The sequence below is a fragment of the Herpailurus yagouaroundi genome, unplaced genomic scaffold (assembly GCF_014898765.1).
Source record: "Herpailurus yagouaroundi ecotype Mexico unplaced genomic scaffold, PumYag 222, whole genome shotgun sequence".
NCBI classification, from domain to species: Eukaryota; Metazoa; Chordata; class Mammalia; order Carnivora; family Felidae; genus Herpailurus; species Herpailurus yagouaroundi.
This window is the reverse complement of record NW_024412453.1, coordinates 12,236,253-12,250,105: the sequence shown is the minus strand read 5'-3', so window position 1 is coordinate 12,250,105 and position 13,853 is coordinate 12,236,253. Positions and strand designations below refer to the sequence as shown.

General features: G+C 48.6%; 1 protein-coding gene and 1 long non-coding RNA gene across 5 annotated transcripts in view; one reads left to right on the top strand and one right to left on the bottom strand.

Moving 5' to 3' along the window:
* LOC121019541 (uncharacterized) overlaps window positions 1–12,912 on the bottom strand; it is a 31,291-nt gene extending 18,379 nt beyond the window's left edge. The window contains exons 1-3 of one of the 4 annotated variants that reach the window (XR_005785652.1): window positions 12,759–12,912; window positions 11,667–11,746; window positions 8,874–8,992 (exon numbers count right to left, since the gene is read on the bottom strand). This is a non-coding gene — a long non-coding RNA (uncharacterized LOC121019541). The remainder of the gene's footprint in view (window positions 1–8,873; window positions 8,993–11,666; window positions 11,747–12,758) is intronic. The other 3 variants (XR_005785649.1, XR_005785650.1, XR_005785651.1) reach the window with 3 other exon arrangements.
* A 683-nt stretch (window positions 12,913–13,595) lies between these two features.
* Window positions 13,596–13,853, top strand: part of HAPSTR1 (HUWE1 associated protein modifying stress responses) — a 27,550-nt gene continuing 27,292 nt past the window's right edge. Inside the window, exon 1 of the mRNA XM_040459052.1 lies at window positions 13,596–13,849. Coding sequence (XP_040314986.1) covers window positions 13,624–13,849 — 226 coding nt within the window. The 5' untranslated portion in view covers window positions 13,596–13,623. The remainder of the gene's footprint in view (window positions 13,850–13,853) is intronic.

The following is a 13,853-nucleotide window of genomic DNA, read 5'->3' as shown; positions in this document are numbered from 1 at the left end:
AGTCAGATGCTTAACTGATTCCTACCCCCCCTTTCTAAAAAATTAAAAAATATTTTTTAGGGGCGCCTGGGTGGCTCAGTTAAGTGTCCAACTTTGGCTCAGATCATGACCTCGCAGTTCGTGAATTTGAGCCCCACATCGAACTTTCTGCTGTCACTGCCCACTTGGGATCCTCTGTCTCCCTTTCTCTCTGCCCTTCCCCAGCTCTCATGCACACTCTTTCTCAAAAATGAAAACAAATTTAAAAATTTTTTATTTATTAAATCTTTTTATATTAATTAATTATAGTTTTTATTTTAGAGAATCTTCGTTTGTAGTAAGTTCCCAGTTGGCACACCTGCTACTGATCATGGGGCCACTCTCTGAGATGCACTTCCTTCCTGGAGGTCTTTGCTAAGGTCAAGTCCAGCTGAGTCAGTGACCTTCAGCTGGGGTGATTTTGACCACCAGGGGGCGAGACTTGGAGACATTTCTGGTTGCCACAGCTGGTGTGCAGTGGGCATTGCTACTGGCATCTAGTGGGTAAAAGCCACGTCTCAAAGCATGAGACAGCCCCCCACAGGAGTTATTCGACCCAGAATATCAACAGTGCTGAGGCTGAGAAACTCTGAACTGCCGAGGAAAGCATAAATACATCAGTAAATAATACGCAGCCATTAGGAAGAATGCCCTTTAGACCTTTTATTTCTTTTTTTCTTAGGCATTTTTAAAAATGTTTATTTATGTATTTTTAAGAGAGAGAGAGGGAGTATGAGCAGGGGAGGACAAAGAGAGGGAGGCAGAGAATCCCAAGCAGGCTCCACTCTGTCAGCACAGAGCCCGACTTGGGGCTTAAACTCATGAACCAGTGAGTCGGATGCTTAACTGACTGAGCAAGCCAGGTGTCCCATTTTCTTAGACCTTTTTGAAACTTGAGGAATTGTTTGTGATGGGGGGCAGGGGAGAAAAGGAATACGTTCAACATTATCAGTGGTTTCATTAATTTTCTTTATACTTTATCACTTCCTAGAAGTTTCTTGTTTCTGTGTTTATTTATATGGCATCCGTCTCCATTTAAAAGGACCTAATCTAGTACACTTTAGGAGAATGTTAACTAGTCAGTGGATACGTGGCTGGGGAAACCCAATGTCTTATAAGTCAAATCAATGGCGAGTTGATGGGTTCTTAACAACTGACTCCCTGAAAAGAAAAGCTCTGGTTTGCGGTATTTGCTGATTTTCATGCTGTAAACATCCCCCCCTCCCCCCCCCCCCCCCCGTGGCTGATTTCAAGCCACCTCATGATGTCACCGGAGAAGCAGTTGGGTAGATGAGCACAACTGGCTGGCCAAGCCCATAGGATCCAGGGGCCCTGCTGTTAATTATGGAAATAATTATGTTAATATAAAAGACTTGAAAAATATATACATTTTTTAATGTTTATTTTTGAGAGAGAAAGAGAGAACGAGTGGGGGAGGGACAGAGAGAGAGAGGGAGATACAAATCTGAAGCAGGCTCCAGGCTCCGAGCTGTCAGCACACAGCCCAACGCAGGGCTCGAACCCACGAACCGTGAGATCATGACCTGAGCTGAAGTCGCAGAATGCTCAACTGACAAAGCCATCCAAGAGCCCCAAGACTGGAAAAAAGTATTAAAAGACTGGAAGGAAAAATGGCAAAAGGCTAATAGTAGTACACTGGGATTATGCAAACATTAGAAACTATGAAGCTTCAGCTTAATACGAAATGAATTTGAGAGCAGGGGTGGGGGGCGGGGGGCGGGTAGGGGAACAGAGGTGGCTCCTAGGCTGGGTTATGTCCTGGGTTATGGAGGAATAGAATCACCTAGCCATGCAATCGACAGAATGGGAAAAGATATTTGCAAATGACCTATCGGATAAAGGGCTAGCATCCAAAATCTATAAAGAACTCACAAACTCCACACTCCCAAAATAAATAATCCAGTGAAAAAATGGGCAGTGGACATGAATAGACACTTTTCCAAAGAAGACATCCGGATGGCCAACAGGCACATGAAAAGATGCTCAATGTCACTCCTCGTCAGGGAAACACAAGTCAAAACCACACTCAGATACCACCTCACACCAGTCAGAGTGGCTAAAATGAACAAATCAGGAGACTATAGGTGTTGGCAAGGATGCGAAGAAATGGGAACCCTCTTGCACTGCTGGTGGGAATGCGAACTGGTGCAGCCGCCCTGGAAAAGTGTGGAGGTTCCTCAAAAAATTAAGAATACAATTATCCTACGACCAAGCAATAGTGCTACCAGGCATTTACCCAAGGGATATAGGAGTGCTGATGCATAGGGGCACATGTACCCCAATGCTTATAGCAGCACTTTCAACAATAGGCAAATTATGGAAAGATCCTAAAGGTCCATCAACTGACAAACGGATAAAGAAGATGTGGTTTATATATACAATGGAATAGTACTTGAGAAAGAATGAAATCTGGCCTTTTGCAGCAATGTGGATGGAACTGGAGGGTATTATGCTGAGTGAAATAAGCCAGGCAGAGAAAGACAGATACCATGTTTTCACTCATAGGTGGATCCTGAGAAACTTAACAGAAGACCATGGGGGAGGGGAAGGGGAAAAAAAGTTACAGAGAGGGAGGGAGGCAAACCATAAGAGACTCTGGGATACTGAGAACAAACTGAGGGTTGATGGGGGGGGGGTGGGGGAGAGGGGAAAGTGGGTGATGGGCATTGACAAGAGCGCCTGTTGGGATGAGCACTGGGTGTTGTATGGAAACCAATCTGACAATAAATTAAAAAAAAAAAAAAAAAAAAAAGAATCACCTAGCCATTAATGTTACTTAGCTCCCAATTTCTGGTCTCCACCCAAATTCTAAATTTGTGACTGAGAGAATCAGTTGACATGATCCTGTGTCAATTGTAATGGAGGTTGGGGGCGGGGGGGAAGATGCATATAAACATGCGGTGCATGGAGGGGGGGCATGTGCTGCAGGTGAAATGTGGGTGAGGTAGAAGTGATGGGGGCTGGGAGACTCTGCTGTGGAACGCCTGGTCAAGGAGGACTGCTCAGAGGAAGTGACATGTGAACTGAGACCTAAATGACAAGAAGGTGCCTGACAGCCTGGGACTGTGTTTTGAGAACAGCCAGCAAATGCCTTCCCACTCCAGATGCCGTCTGTGCATTGGGGCACGGGCATCGCTGGGGGCTTATTGGACGGGCACCCACCCAGGGCGCACCCCAGCTGTGTGGAACTGGACTGTGCATTTGAATGAGATCGACTGGGGGGATTCAGGTGAGAATCACAGAGCTGGGGATTGAATTCGAGAGCCTGCATTACTGTTGCAGGATGCTGGTTTCGGTCAGATGCTGTGACTCCACTGCATAGACATCTCACCTCAATGAGAAGCTGTTTCTCTAGTGAGACCCAGGCTGGCAAACGGAACTGAGCCTTTGTTTTTCAGAGCTGTGCCATTTTATTACTTTATTTTATTTTTTAAATGTTTATTTTTGAGAGAGAGAGGAGCGCGCGCACACAAGTAGAGGATGGGTAGAGAGAGGGAGAGGGAGACACAGAATCTGAAGCAGCTCCAAGCTCTGAGTTGTCATCACAGAGCCTGACATGGGGCACGAACTCATGAACTGCAAGATCATGGGCTGAGCTGAAGTTGGATGCTGAACCGAATGAGCCACTCCAGCGCCCCTGAGAGCTGTGCCATTTAAAAACTGGTTTTGGGGGGGCACCTGAGTGTCTCAGTCTGTTAGGCATCTGACTCTTGGTTTCAGCTCAGGTCATGATCTCATGGTTCGTGAGTTTGTGTCCTGTGCTGGGCTCTGCGTGGACAGCATAGAGCCTTCTTGGGATTCTCTGTCTCCCTCTCTCTCTGCCCCTCCCTGGCTCGTGTTCTCTTTCCCTCTCTCTCAAAAACAAACATTTAAAAAACCCCCACAGATTTTAGGAAAGTGAAGGAATCACTTAGCAGGCAGAAGCCGGAGGCCTGAGAAACAGCGTTATCATGAGACTTTTCACAGTGACATCACCACCGGGCTGAAGCGTGCCTTCAGCCCAAGCCCTGGGCACCACAGGCAGAGTTCTCACAAGTTGGAAAGGCCACGGGCTGTCTTTCTGAATGCACTTAATTGCCTGTGATTCACCCCTCAGAGAGGAGCCAGAAAGAGAGATCGTTCCTAACCGGAGTACTATCTGATAACTGGCAGCAACTTGCAGCTACAGTTCCAGGCTGAACACCAGCTCTGGAAGGAACACGCTGTTGTAATGGGGCAAAGTTGCATAAAAGGTGGGTAAAAGCAAAGAGGAAGCACAACCAGCAACCTCAAATTTCCCCAAGCTACAGGAGATTACATTTGTTTAGCACTGCGCAGATTACTACGTCCTTTACATATAACGAGCAATGGATTGCATTTAGCTGTTGGTGCAGAGACCCAACCACAGCTGCTTATATAAACTAGAGGGCTTTTCTTTTACTTAAATAGTGGTCTGAGGACATCCACAAATTCATCAGACTTCCTCCTTTCTGCTCCACTATTCTCGGCATATGGCTTCCTTCCTCAAGGTTACCTCATGGTCAAAGATGGCTGCTGCAGCCCTGGCTACCTTGTTTGAGTTCCAGGCAACAGGAAGGAGGAAGTAGCAAGAGCAAGAGACCAAGCTAAATCACTTCCTTTTAAATAGCTTTCCTGGAAGCCCCACCCAATGACTTCCTCTTATGATTTCATCATCCTCCCTTCCTTGCAAAGGAGGCTGGGAAATGTAGTCCTTAAGCTAGGCACACTGCCCACTTGAATACAATTTAGGCTCTGTTTGCAAAAAATAACTGTGGAATGGATATTGGGAGAGAAGCATGCAGTCTCCAACATGCTTACATTATCCCATTCTGTGCTCAGTTTTGAGACCTTTGGGAGAATCTATAATTTCCCCCACAAGGTCTGAGATTCTCTGACACTTTTTTCTGTGTTATAAACAGACTAGCAGTATTTTTTCTTTCTTTTTCTCGGGGGGGAGGGGAGAGAGAGAGAGAGAGACAGAGAGAGAGACAGAGAGACAGAGAGAGACAGAGAGAGAGAGAATCTTAAGCTGGCTATATCCCATGACCCCGGGTTCATGATCTGAGCTGAAATCAAGAGTCGGATGCTCAATCAACTGAGTCACCCAGGCACCCCAAGACTAGCAGTATTTTCTCTTTTTCTTAAGAAAGGTAGAATTATTTGCCCAAGGTAAGCTGCATTTCATAGCAAGGGGAGGAGAACATATAAGGTTTCAAATCTGTTGAAAATCTTCTGTCACAATTTGTTTTCTGTGTTTCTACAGAAAACAAGAGTTTAGGGAGAAACACGTCCCTTTAATTTACCAAGTGAGGTGAGTTGTGACCACATTTGATCACAGGAAAGGCATGAGAAGGAATCAGAACACATCCCTCCCACACTCCTTCCCCCACCTCCCAGAAGAGCAGATCATTGTTCCCATACACGGTGACTGAAATGTGAGTGGGGGGAGTCACCCGCATCTCCAACAAGCCACCCCACCTTTGGAGTCCAGGACTGCACGGTCAAAGAATCTCACCCTCAGTAGGAAGCTGAGTGCAGCACGGGTACAATCGAGATGTGGTGTTTTAAAGTATATCCCCATTTCTATAGCATGCCTCCCTTCAAAGGTGGAGCCAATCCCCCTGGCCTTCAGCGCGACCCAGAGTTAGTGGCTTGCTTCCATGGAAGAGACTGTACACATGCTGTATGACTTCTGAGGCTAGGTCATAAAAAGGAGAACTTCCTCCTGGCATTCTCCCTCAGCTCACCCCCTCTGGGGGAACCAGATGCCATGTCTTGTAGCAAAAGTGAAATTCAGAAACCAGCTCAAGAGTGTACTTAATAACGCCAACACTGGTGCTAAACTTGAGCAGGCAACGTATTAAAACCCAAAAAGGACTGCCTTTTTTTAAATGTATGTGCGGTGAAATGTTAAGTAAAAGATGTTTGATTTTATCTTATTTTTATTGACCTCTTGTGCTCACAATGTTATTTGACTTTTCTCATGTCTTTTGACTCATGCCCTTCATTCTAACTTTGAGCTTTCCTGGCAGTAATTGATCTATGAGGCCGCGTGTATGGCCTACTGTGATGAATGCACGCATCATGTATCACGAGAAGCTGTGGGTATCACCCATTCTCTTGACGTTGCTGTGTGGTAGTCCAAGAGAGAAGGAAAAAGATGGGCTTCCATTCCAGTTTTAATTCAATCACATGGGGGCGCCTGGGTGGCTCAGTCAGTTGAACGTCCGACTTCGGCTCAGGTCACAATCTCGTGGTTCATGAGTTCGAGCCCCGCGTCGGGCTCTGTGCTGACAGCTCAGAGCCTGGAGCCTGCTTCAGATTCTGTGTCCCCCACTCTCTCTGCCCCACCCCTGCTTGTGCTCTCTCTGTGTCTTTCAAAAATGAATAAACATAAAAAAAATTTTAATTCAATCATGTGAACAAATAATCTTGGGAGTGTGGAAAGCCTTTCTAAGCCTGATGCAAAACTCAGGAGCTATAAATTCAAAGACTGAACTCTTTAAAAAAATTTTCAAAGCAAGAAAAATGGAAAAGGATAAACGAAACAGAAAGCCAATGACAACCTGGGAAACTAGACTAGTCAAAGTACAGCCATAAGGAGATAACGTTTTTTCATTTCTTTGATCAGCGAAGTGCAGAGTTTTTGGTTTTTTTTTAATACCATTAGTAAGACTATGGAAAAATGGCACACATGTATTTATGGGAGCCAGTGCCAATTGCTCTGCCTTTCTTATAAAATTTTTTTTTTCAACGTTTATTTATTTTTGGGACAGAGAGAGACAGAGCATGAACGGGGGAGGGGCAGAGAGAGAGGGAGACACAGAATCGGAAACAGGCTCCAGGCTCTGAGCCATCAGCCCAGAGCCTGACGCGGGGCTCGAACTCACAGACCGCGAGATCGTGACCTGGCTGAAGTCGGACACTTAACCGACTGCGCCACCCAGGCGCCCCTGCTCTGCCTTTCTAAAGCACATTTTCTTTTTCTTTTTTTGTATTTTTTTTATGTATATTTATTTAAAAAAAATTTTTTTTTCAACGTTTTCTATTTATTTTTGGGACAGAGAGAGACAGAGCATGAACGGGGGAGGGGCAGAGAGAGAGGGAGACACAGAATCGGAAGCAGGCTCCAGGCTCTGAGCCATCAGCCCAGAGCCCGACGCGGGGCTGGAACCTAAGGACTGCGAGATCGTGACCTGGCTGAAGTCAGACGCTTAACCGACTGCGCCACCTAGGCGCCCCTATGTATATTCATTTTTGAGAGAGACAGAGCCTGACATGGGGCTTGATTCCATGAACCATGAAATCACGACCTGAGCCAAAGTCAGGAGTCTGCTGCTCAACTGAGTGAGCCACCCAGGAGTCCCTTTCAGAATATTTTAAAAGGATTTATGTACTGACAAGGAATGGTGTCAAACTATGTTAAGAGAAAGAAGAGTGTGATAGTACTCATAAAATGATCGCGTGTTTTTCCTTAAAGGGGGGACATACATGTGTATAGTTACATACACACATACACAAGGACACCATCTCCAAAGGTTACATGTTAACTCTTGAGTACAGGATTGAGACACATGCCAGACAAGGTAGGTGGAATAACTTTTCACTTCTTACTTTCTGTTCTTCTGTGCAATTGGAATTCTTCCATTGAAACAAGGAGTACTTGTTAGGACCAGTGAATACAGAATATGGTGCTCTTACAGGGGATTCTACCTCATGGAATGTATAGGAAAGGAGGAATTAAAGGATGGCCAAGATGGGTTAGTTGTACAGAGACCCTGAGTACGTGTTCCTATAGTACTAAAACACTGAAAACAGCCAAAATGCTTTGTGGTGATGAACTGATACATTATGATGGGCCTATACCATGGGGTACTATGTGACTGTTAATAAGAAGTAAGCAGGTGACTACCGTTGACCTTTAAGGAACATGGGTTTGAACTGCGTTGGTCCACTTATATGCAAATTTTTTTCAGTCAATACAGTACAGGTCTGTGAATGTATTTATTCTTCCTTGTAATGTTCTTAGTCACATTTTCTTCTCTCTAGCTTCCTTTATTGTAAGAACACAGTATATAATACATACATAGCATACAACCTACATGTTAGCCAACTGTATATGTTATGATGGATGAGGCTTCCAATCAATAGAAAGCTATCAGTAGTTAAGTTTCAGGGGTGTACAAAGTCACATGGATTTTCAACTGTGCGTGGGGTCATACCCTTAACCTCCACATCGTTCAAGGGTCAACGTATATTGTTGGCATGGAAAAGATGTCCAAGATATATTACAAAATGGAAAATAAAAGGTCAGTTTCATAACAAGCTGTGTAATATATCTTTTGTGTTTAAAAGTGTTTACATATAGGGGTGCCTGTGTGGCTCAGTCAGTTAAGCATCCGACTTTGGTTCAGGTGATGATCTCGAGGTTTGCTCGAGCCCTGCATCGGGCTATGTGCTGACAGGTCAGAGCGTGGAGCCTGCTTCAGATTCTGTGTCTCCGTCTCTCTCTGCCCCTCACCCACTCACGCTCTCTCTCTCAAAAATAAATGAATGTTGGGGCGCCTGGGTGGCTCAGTCGGTTAAGCAGCCGACTTCGGCTCAGGTCATGATCTCGCAATCCGTGAGTTCGAGCCCCGCGTCGGGCTCTGTGCTGACAGCTCAGAGCCTGGAGCCTGTTTCAGATTCAGTGTCTCCCTCTCTCTCTGCCCCTCCCCCGTTCATGCTCTGTCTCTCTCTGTCTCAAAAATAAATAAACGTTAAAAAAAAATTAAAAAAAAAATAAATGAATGTTAAAAAAAAAACTTAAAAAAAAAGTCTTTATGTATACATACCTAAAAGTCTGGAAGGTGTTAAAAATCAAAGTGCAGTGGCACCTGGCTGCCCTAGTCTGTGGAACATGTGATTCTTGATCTTGGGGTCCTGAGTTCTAGCCCCACGTTGGGCATGGAGCCTATGGAAAAAAAAAAAAAGAAGAAAGTACACATTAACTCACATTTTCTTCAGTCATCAAATGCTACTTACTTTAAATGGATGTGGGGGCGCCTGGGTGGCGCAGTCGGTTAAGTGTCCGACTTCAGCCAGGTCATGATCTCGCGGTCCGTGAGTTCGAGCCCCGCGTCGGGCTCTGGGCTGATGGCTCAGAGCCTGGAGCCTGTTTCCGATTCTGTGTCTACCTCTCTCTCTGCCCCTCCCCCGTTCATGCTCTGTCTCTCTCTGTCCCAAAAATAAATAAACGTTGAAAAAAAAATTAAAAAAAAAAAAAGCATTTCACATATTTAAAAAAAAAAAAAAACAATGGATGTGAAGTTTCCAGAATTTAGCTGAGAGATGTCACATGCACTGTGGCTCCTATAAACCTCCCAATTCCAAGGTTGGAGGCTAATCCAGGATCACTTTCTCAGGCCCCTTGAGGACTAATTTTTTTTTTTTTTTTTTTTTTTAGTGCCAGTCTTTATTGAGTAATTTCGTGGATGTGTGAGGAACTCAGTTCTTTTCTCATTTATTCTCATTGAATCTTGAAAACAAACCTCAGGAATTTGTTATCATCTCCATTTTTGATGCTCAAAGAGTCTTACTAATGTGCCCAAGGTCACTCAGACAGGAAGTGCCTATAAAGTTATTTAGAAAGCCAAACTAGATGGCACTATCTCATCAATAGAAAAAAAATGTGGTTCAAGTCAAACTAGATTATTACTGGTTTTGTAAGCCTTTTCCATGTCTGTGCCTTTCTTTTTATTTTATTATTATTTTTTTAATGTTTGTTTATTTTTGAGAAAGACAGAGACAGAGTGTGAATGGGGGAGGGGCAGAGAGCAAGGAAGACAGAATCTGGGACAGGCTCCAGGCTCTGAGCTGTTAGCACAGAGCCCGACGCGGGGCTTGAACCCACAAACCGTGAGATCATGACCTGGGCTGAAGTCGGACGCTTAACCAACTGAGCCACCCAGGCGCCCCTTTATTTAATTTAATTTAATTTAATTAAAAAAAATTTTTTTTAACGTTTTATTTTTGAGACAGAGAGAGACAGAGCATGAATGGGGGGAGGGTCAGAGAGAGAGGTTGACACAGAATCAGAAGCAGGCTCCAGGTTCTGAGCTGTCAGCACAGAGCCTGACGCAGGGCTCGAACTCACGGACTGCGAGATCACGACCTGAGCCGAAGTCAGACGGTTAACCAACGGAGTCACCCAAGCGCCCCATCCCTTTATTTTATTTTTTAATGTTTATTTATTTTGTTTAAAAAAATTTTTTTTTTTAGCGTTTATTTATTTTTGAGACAGAGAGAGACAGAACATGAACGGGGGAGGGGCAGAGAGAGAGGGAGACACAGAATCGGAAGCAGGCTCCAGGCTCTCAGCCATCAGCCCAGAGCCCGACGCGGGGCTCGAACTCACGGACTGTGAGATCATGACCTGAGCTGAAGTCGGACGCCCAACCGACTCAGCCACCCAGGTGCCCCTAATGTTTATTTATTTTGGACAGAGACGGAGTATGAGCAGGGGAGGGGAAGAGAGAGAGAGAGGGAGACACAAAATCTGAAGCAGGCTCCAGGCTCTGATCTGTCAGCACAGAGCCTGATGTGGGGCTTGAGCCCATAAGCTGTGAGACCATGGCCTGTGCTGAAGTCAGACTCTTAACCAACTGAGCCACCCAGGTGCTTCGTATCTCTGTGCCTTTCAACTTATGTGTCCCAGTGCTCTGAGGGGCCTCTGCCTTCCAGGAGCCTTGGCTGTGCTTCATGGTCTAGCAGTGCTTCCCCCCCCCCCCCCAGGAAGTCCTCTGAAATTCCACCCCTGGGAAATACCCATTTATCCTCCTTACAAATCTAACTTTCCGCCATCATAGCATAGGCCATATACTGTTTTTACAGTAGCCACAGGTGAGCCTCATCCCACAGCCCTTGCAGGTTGGCTATGAGCACCCAGCAGGTATTGACGTGTAATAATGCTGCTTAGGTTTTATAAACAGAAGTTTAGAATGAAACTGACCAATAGCTTGGGTCTCCAGAGTCATCTCTGTGTGTCTGGGGGTAGGGAGGGGGAGGAAGAGAGGAAGAGAGAGAGAACACTCATTTAAGACCTTGGCAAGTCTCAGAAAAATCTCTATGAAAATACCCTCAAATTAAACATTTTTTGCCACACAGGCGCCTGGGTGGCTCAGTCGGTTAAGTGCCCAACTTTGGCTCAGGTCATGATCTCGGGGTTTGTGGGTTCGAGCCCTGTGTAGGGCTGTGGTGACAGCTCAGAGCCTGGAGCCTACTTTGGATTCTATGCCTCCCTCTCTCTGCCCCTCCCCTGCTCCTGCTTTGTCTCTCTCCGTCTCGCAAAAAATACGTTAAAAAAAATTTCTTTGCCATAAAAATAACAGATTTTCAGATGTTTTTCTATTGTAATCATTGAAAAAATTCTTTTAATATTACAGAATCAACAGATAGTTTTTGCTGTGCTTGTGCAAAAGAGGTAAGCCCCAGGCTGTGTGCCTCTGATAGTGGATGGACAAAATGCATTCATGGCCTGCTGCTCCCACTCTGGCTGCCTGAAAACTTGGGGTTCCCCTCTAACACCCACTTTTGCCTGGCATGTACTTTCTGCGTGGCCTCCAACCCCCTTTCTTCCTAAACCTTACCTATCTTTTTAAAGATTCAACCAGGAAGAAGACTGCCAAGATTCTGACCTTGAAGAAGTTACTTTTTGGAGACAGCAGTCCTGTAAGAAAACACATCAATAGTAGATCATTTCATGTAGTGATACGGGGTATGAAACAGTAAAACCAGGCAATAGGAGAGTAGAGGGCTCTACTTTAACAAGGCTGCTATGACAAGAGCTCTGTGCTTACAGGCCGTTTGAGCTGAGCCTTGAGAACTGAGGGGCGGGGGGAGGGGGAAGAGTCCAGAGAGCGTGTACCATGACAGCCAAGGCCCTGTGGCAGAAAAGAGCTTAGTGTCCTGGGGAAACATAAAGAAGGCCAGTGTGAATGGGCAGCACAAGACAAGCAGGGGATGGTGTCAGGTGAAAATAAAGGAGGCGGACCCATATCCTGTAGGTCAAAGTGAGGAGGGTGCGCGAGGTGGCAGCTAGTGGGGGATGGTGGCCTGGCCGACTTCTCCAGCATTGGGTGGCTCCTGACCCTGACGCCGGAGTCTGGGGTGGCGGGTTTGCCTCTGTGCGGTCATCGCCCGTTTGCGTGGCTGCTTCTACTGGGGTGCCCCGGGGTCGCAGGGGCAACAGGGTCACCGCGCCGCGCGGGTTAACTGGAGGCCGCGCCGTCCACTCGGCGCGGCCACGCGGGTTCCGGCCGCAGGAGGCGGGGGCTGGCGCGTGACGCAGGCTGCCCGCACTTGGCCCCGCAGCCTGCTTGTCGGGACAGGTGCGGGGCCGCCACCCACCCCGGCTTGGGCTCCCCGTCCCGCGCTCCGTTGCGCTGGCGGCCTCCAGGGTGGACTGGCGGCCGCGACACGGGACGCTGTCCCCGAAGACCAGCCCGCTGGCCTTAACACTTGCGAGTTTTTCTTCGAGCTCGGAGGCCCAAATTGCCCGTGAGAGAAATGGGACACTGAAATAAACAGATGGGGGAGCACTCTGCCAAGCTGGACACAAGTTGGGCGTTTCCTTCTCTTTCTCCACGTCCCTCCTCCCCTTTGGAAGCCCAAAGGGCTGGAGCAGGCTGGCTGCCACCCCCGACACCCCAGCGACTCCGAGGTGCGGAGGCCCGACTTACTTTTGCTTCCCCTCAGGCCGGGAAGCGCCTGAAAACCCCCGCGGGGCGCGGTCGCTAGGGCGGGTCACGTGACCCCGACTCGACGCCCCGCGTGGTGGTTGTGCCCAGCGGCGAGCAAGCGAGTGCGCATGCGTACCTTTTATCTCACCCCACCCCACCCCCGGTTGGCTTGGACGCAACCACTGTCAGCTCCTCCCCCTCCTCCTCCATCCTTCCTGACATATACTCCCTTTCCCCCGCCCATTGGTTACGTCAGGCAGACAGGCCGGAGAACCAATCACGGAGCTGTATTCAGAGGCCGGCACGCGGAACCGGTCGGATCGGGCCAATGGGGGTCCTCGAAGCGGGCGCGCCCCAACCGGGCCGGAGAGCTGAAGCCGAGTGGGCGGTGCTTCCCCTGTCAGCATGTGGGCGGGGGAGGGCGGAGACCAGCAGCCGCAGAGGCGTCGACGGCGGCGGCGACGACGACGTTCCTCAGTTTTCGGGGTGGGCTCGGCGGCGTAGGCCGGGCTGTGCGGCGGGCTAGGCGATCAGCGGCGGCGGCCTTAGGAGGGCCGCGGCGCCATGGGCGGGCGGTAGACGGGTTCGGGCCGGCGACGCGAGGTGCGGCGGCAGTCGTCTGGGCCGCGGCGACCTTCCGCGAAGCCCGGGGGTGGGGAGGCCCGGGGCGGGGGTCGTCCCGGGCTGCGTGGGGCTTTGGGGCGGGGCTCGCAGGCCGTCGGGGTGCAGGAGGTCTGGGGCGCCGCGAGGAGCCGCCGCCGGTCGCTGGGCCCCGTCGCCGGGCCGCTCGACGACGACGCTCCCGCGTGGGCCCCATCTGAGGAGGACGCGGCGGCGGCGGCGAGGCCGCGGGAGGCCGCGGAGGATGGAGGAGCGGAAGGAGGAGGGCGAGGCCGAGATCCAGGAGCACGGGCCCGAGCACTGGTTCTCCAAGTGGGAGCGGCAGTGCCTGGCCGAGGCCGAGCAGGACGAGCAGCTGCCCCCTGAGCTGCAGGAGGAGGCGGCGGCCGCCGCGCAGCCCGAGCACAAGCAGCAGAAGCTGTGGCACCTCTTCCAGAACTCGGCCACCGCCGTGGCCCAGCTCTACATTGGTGA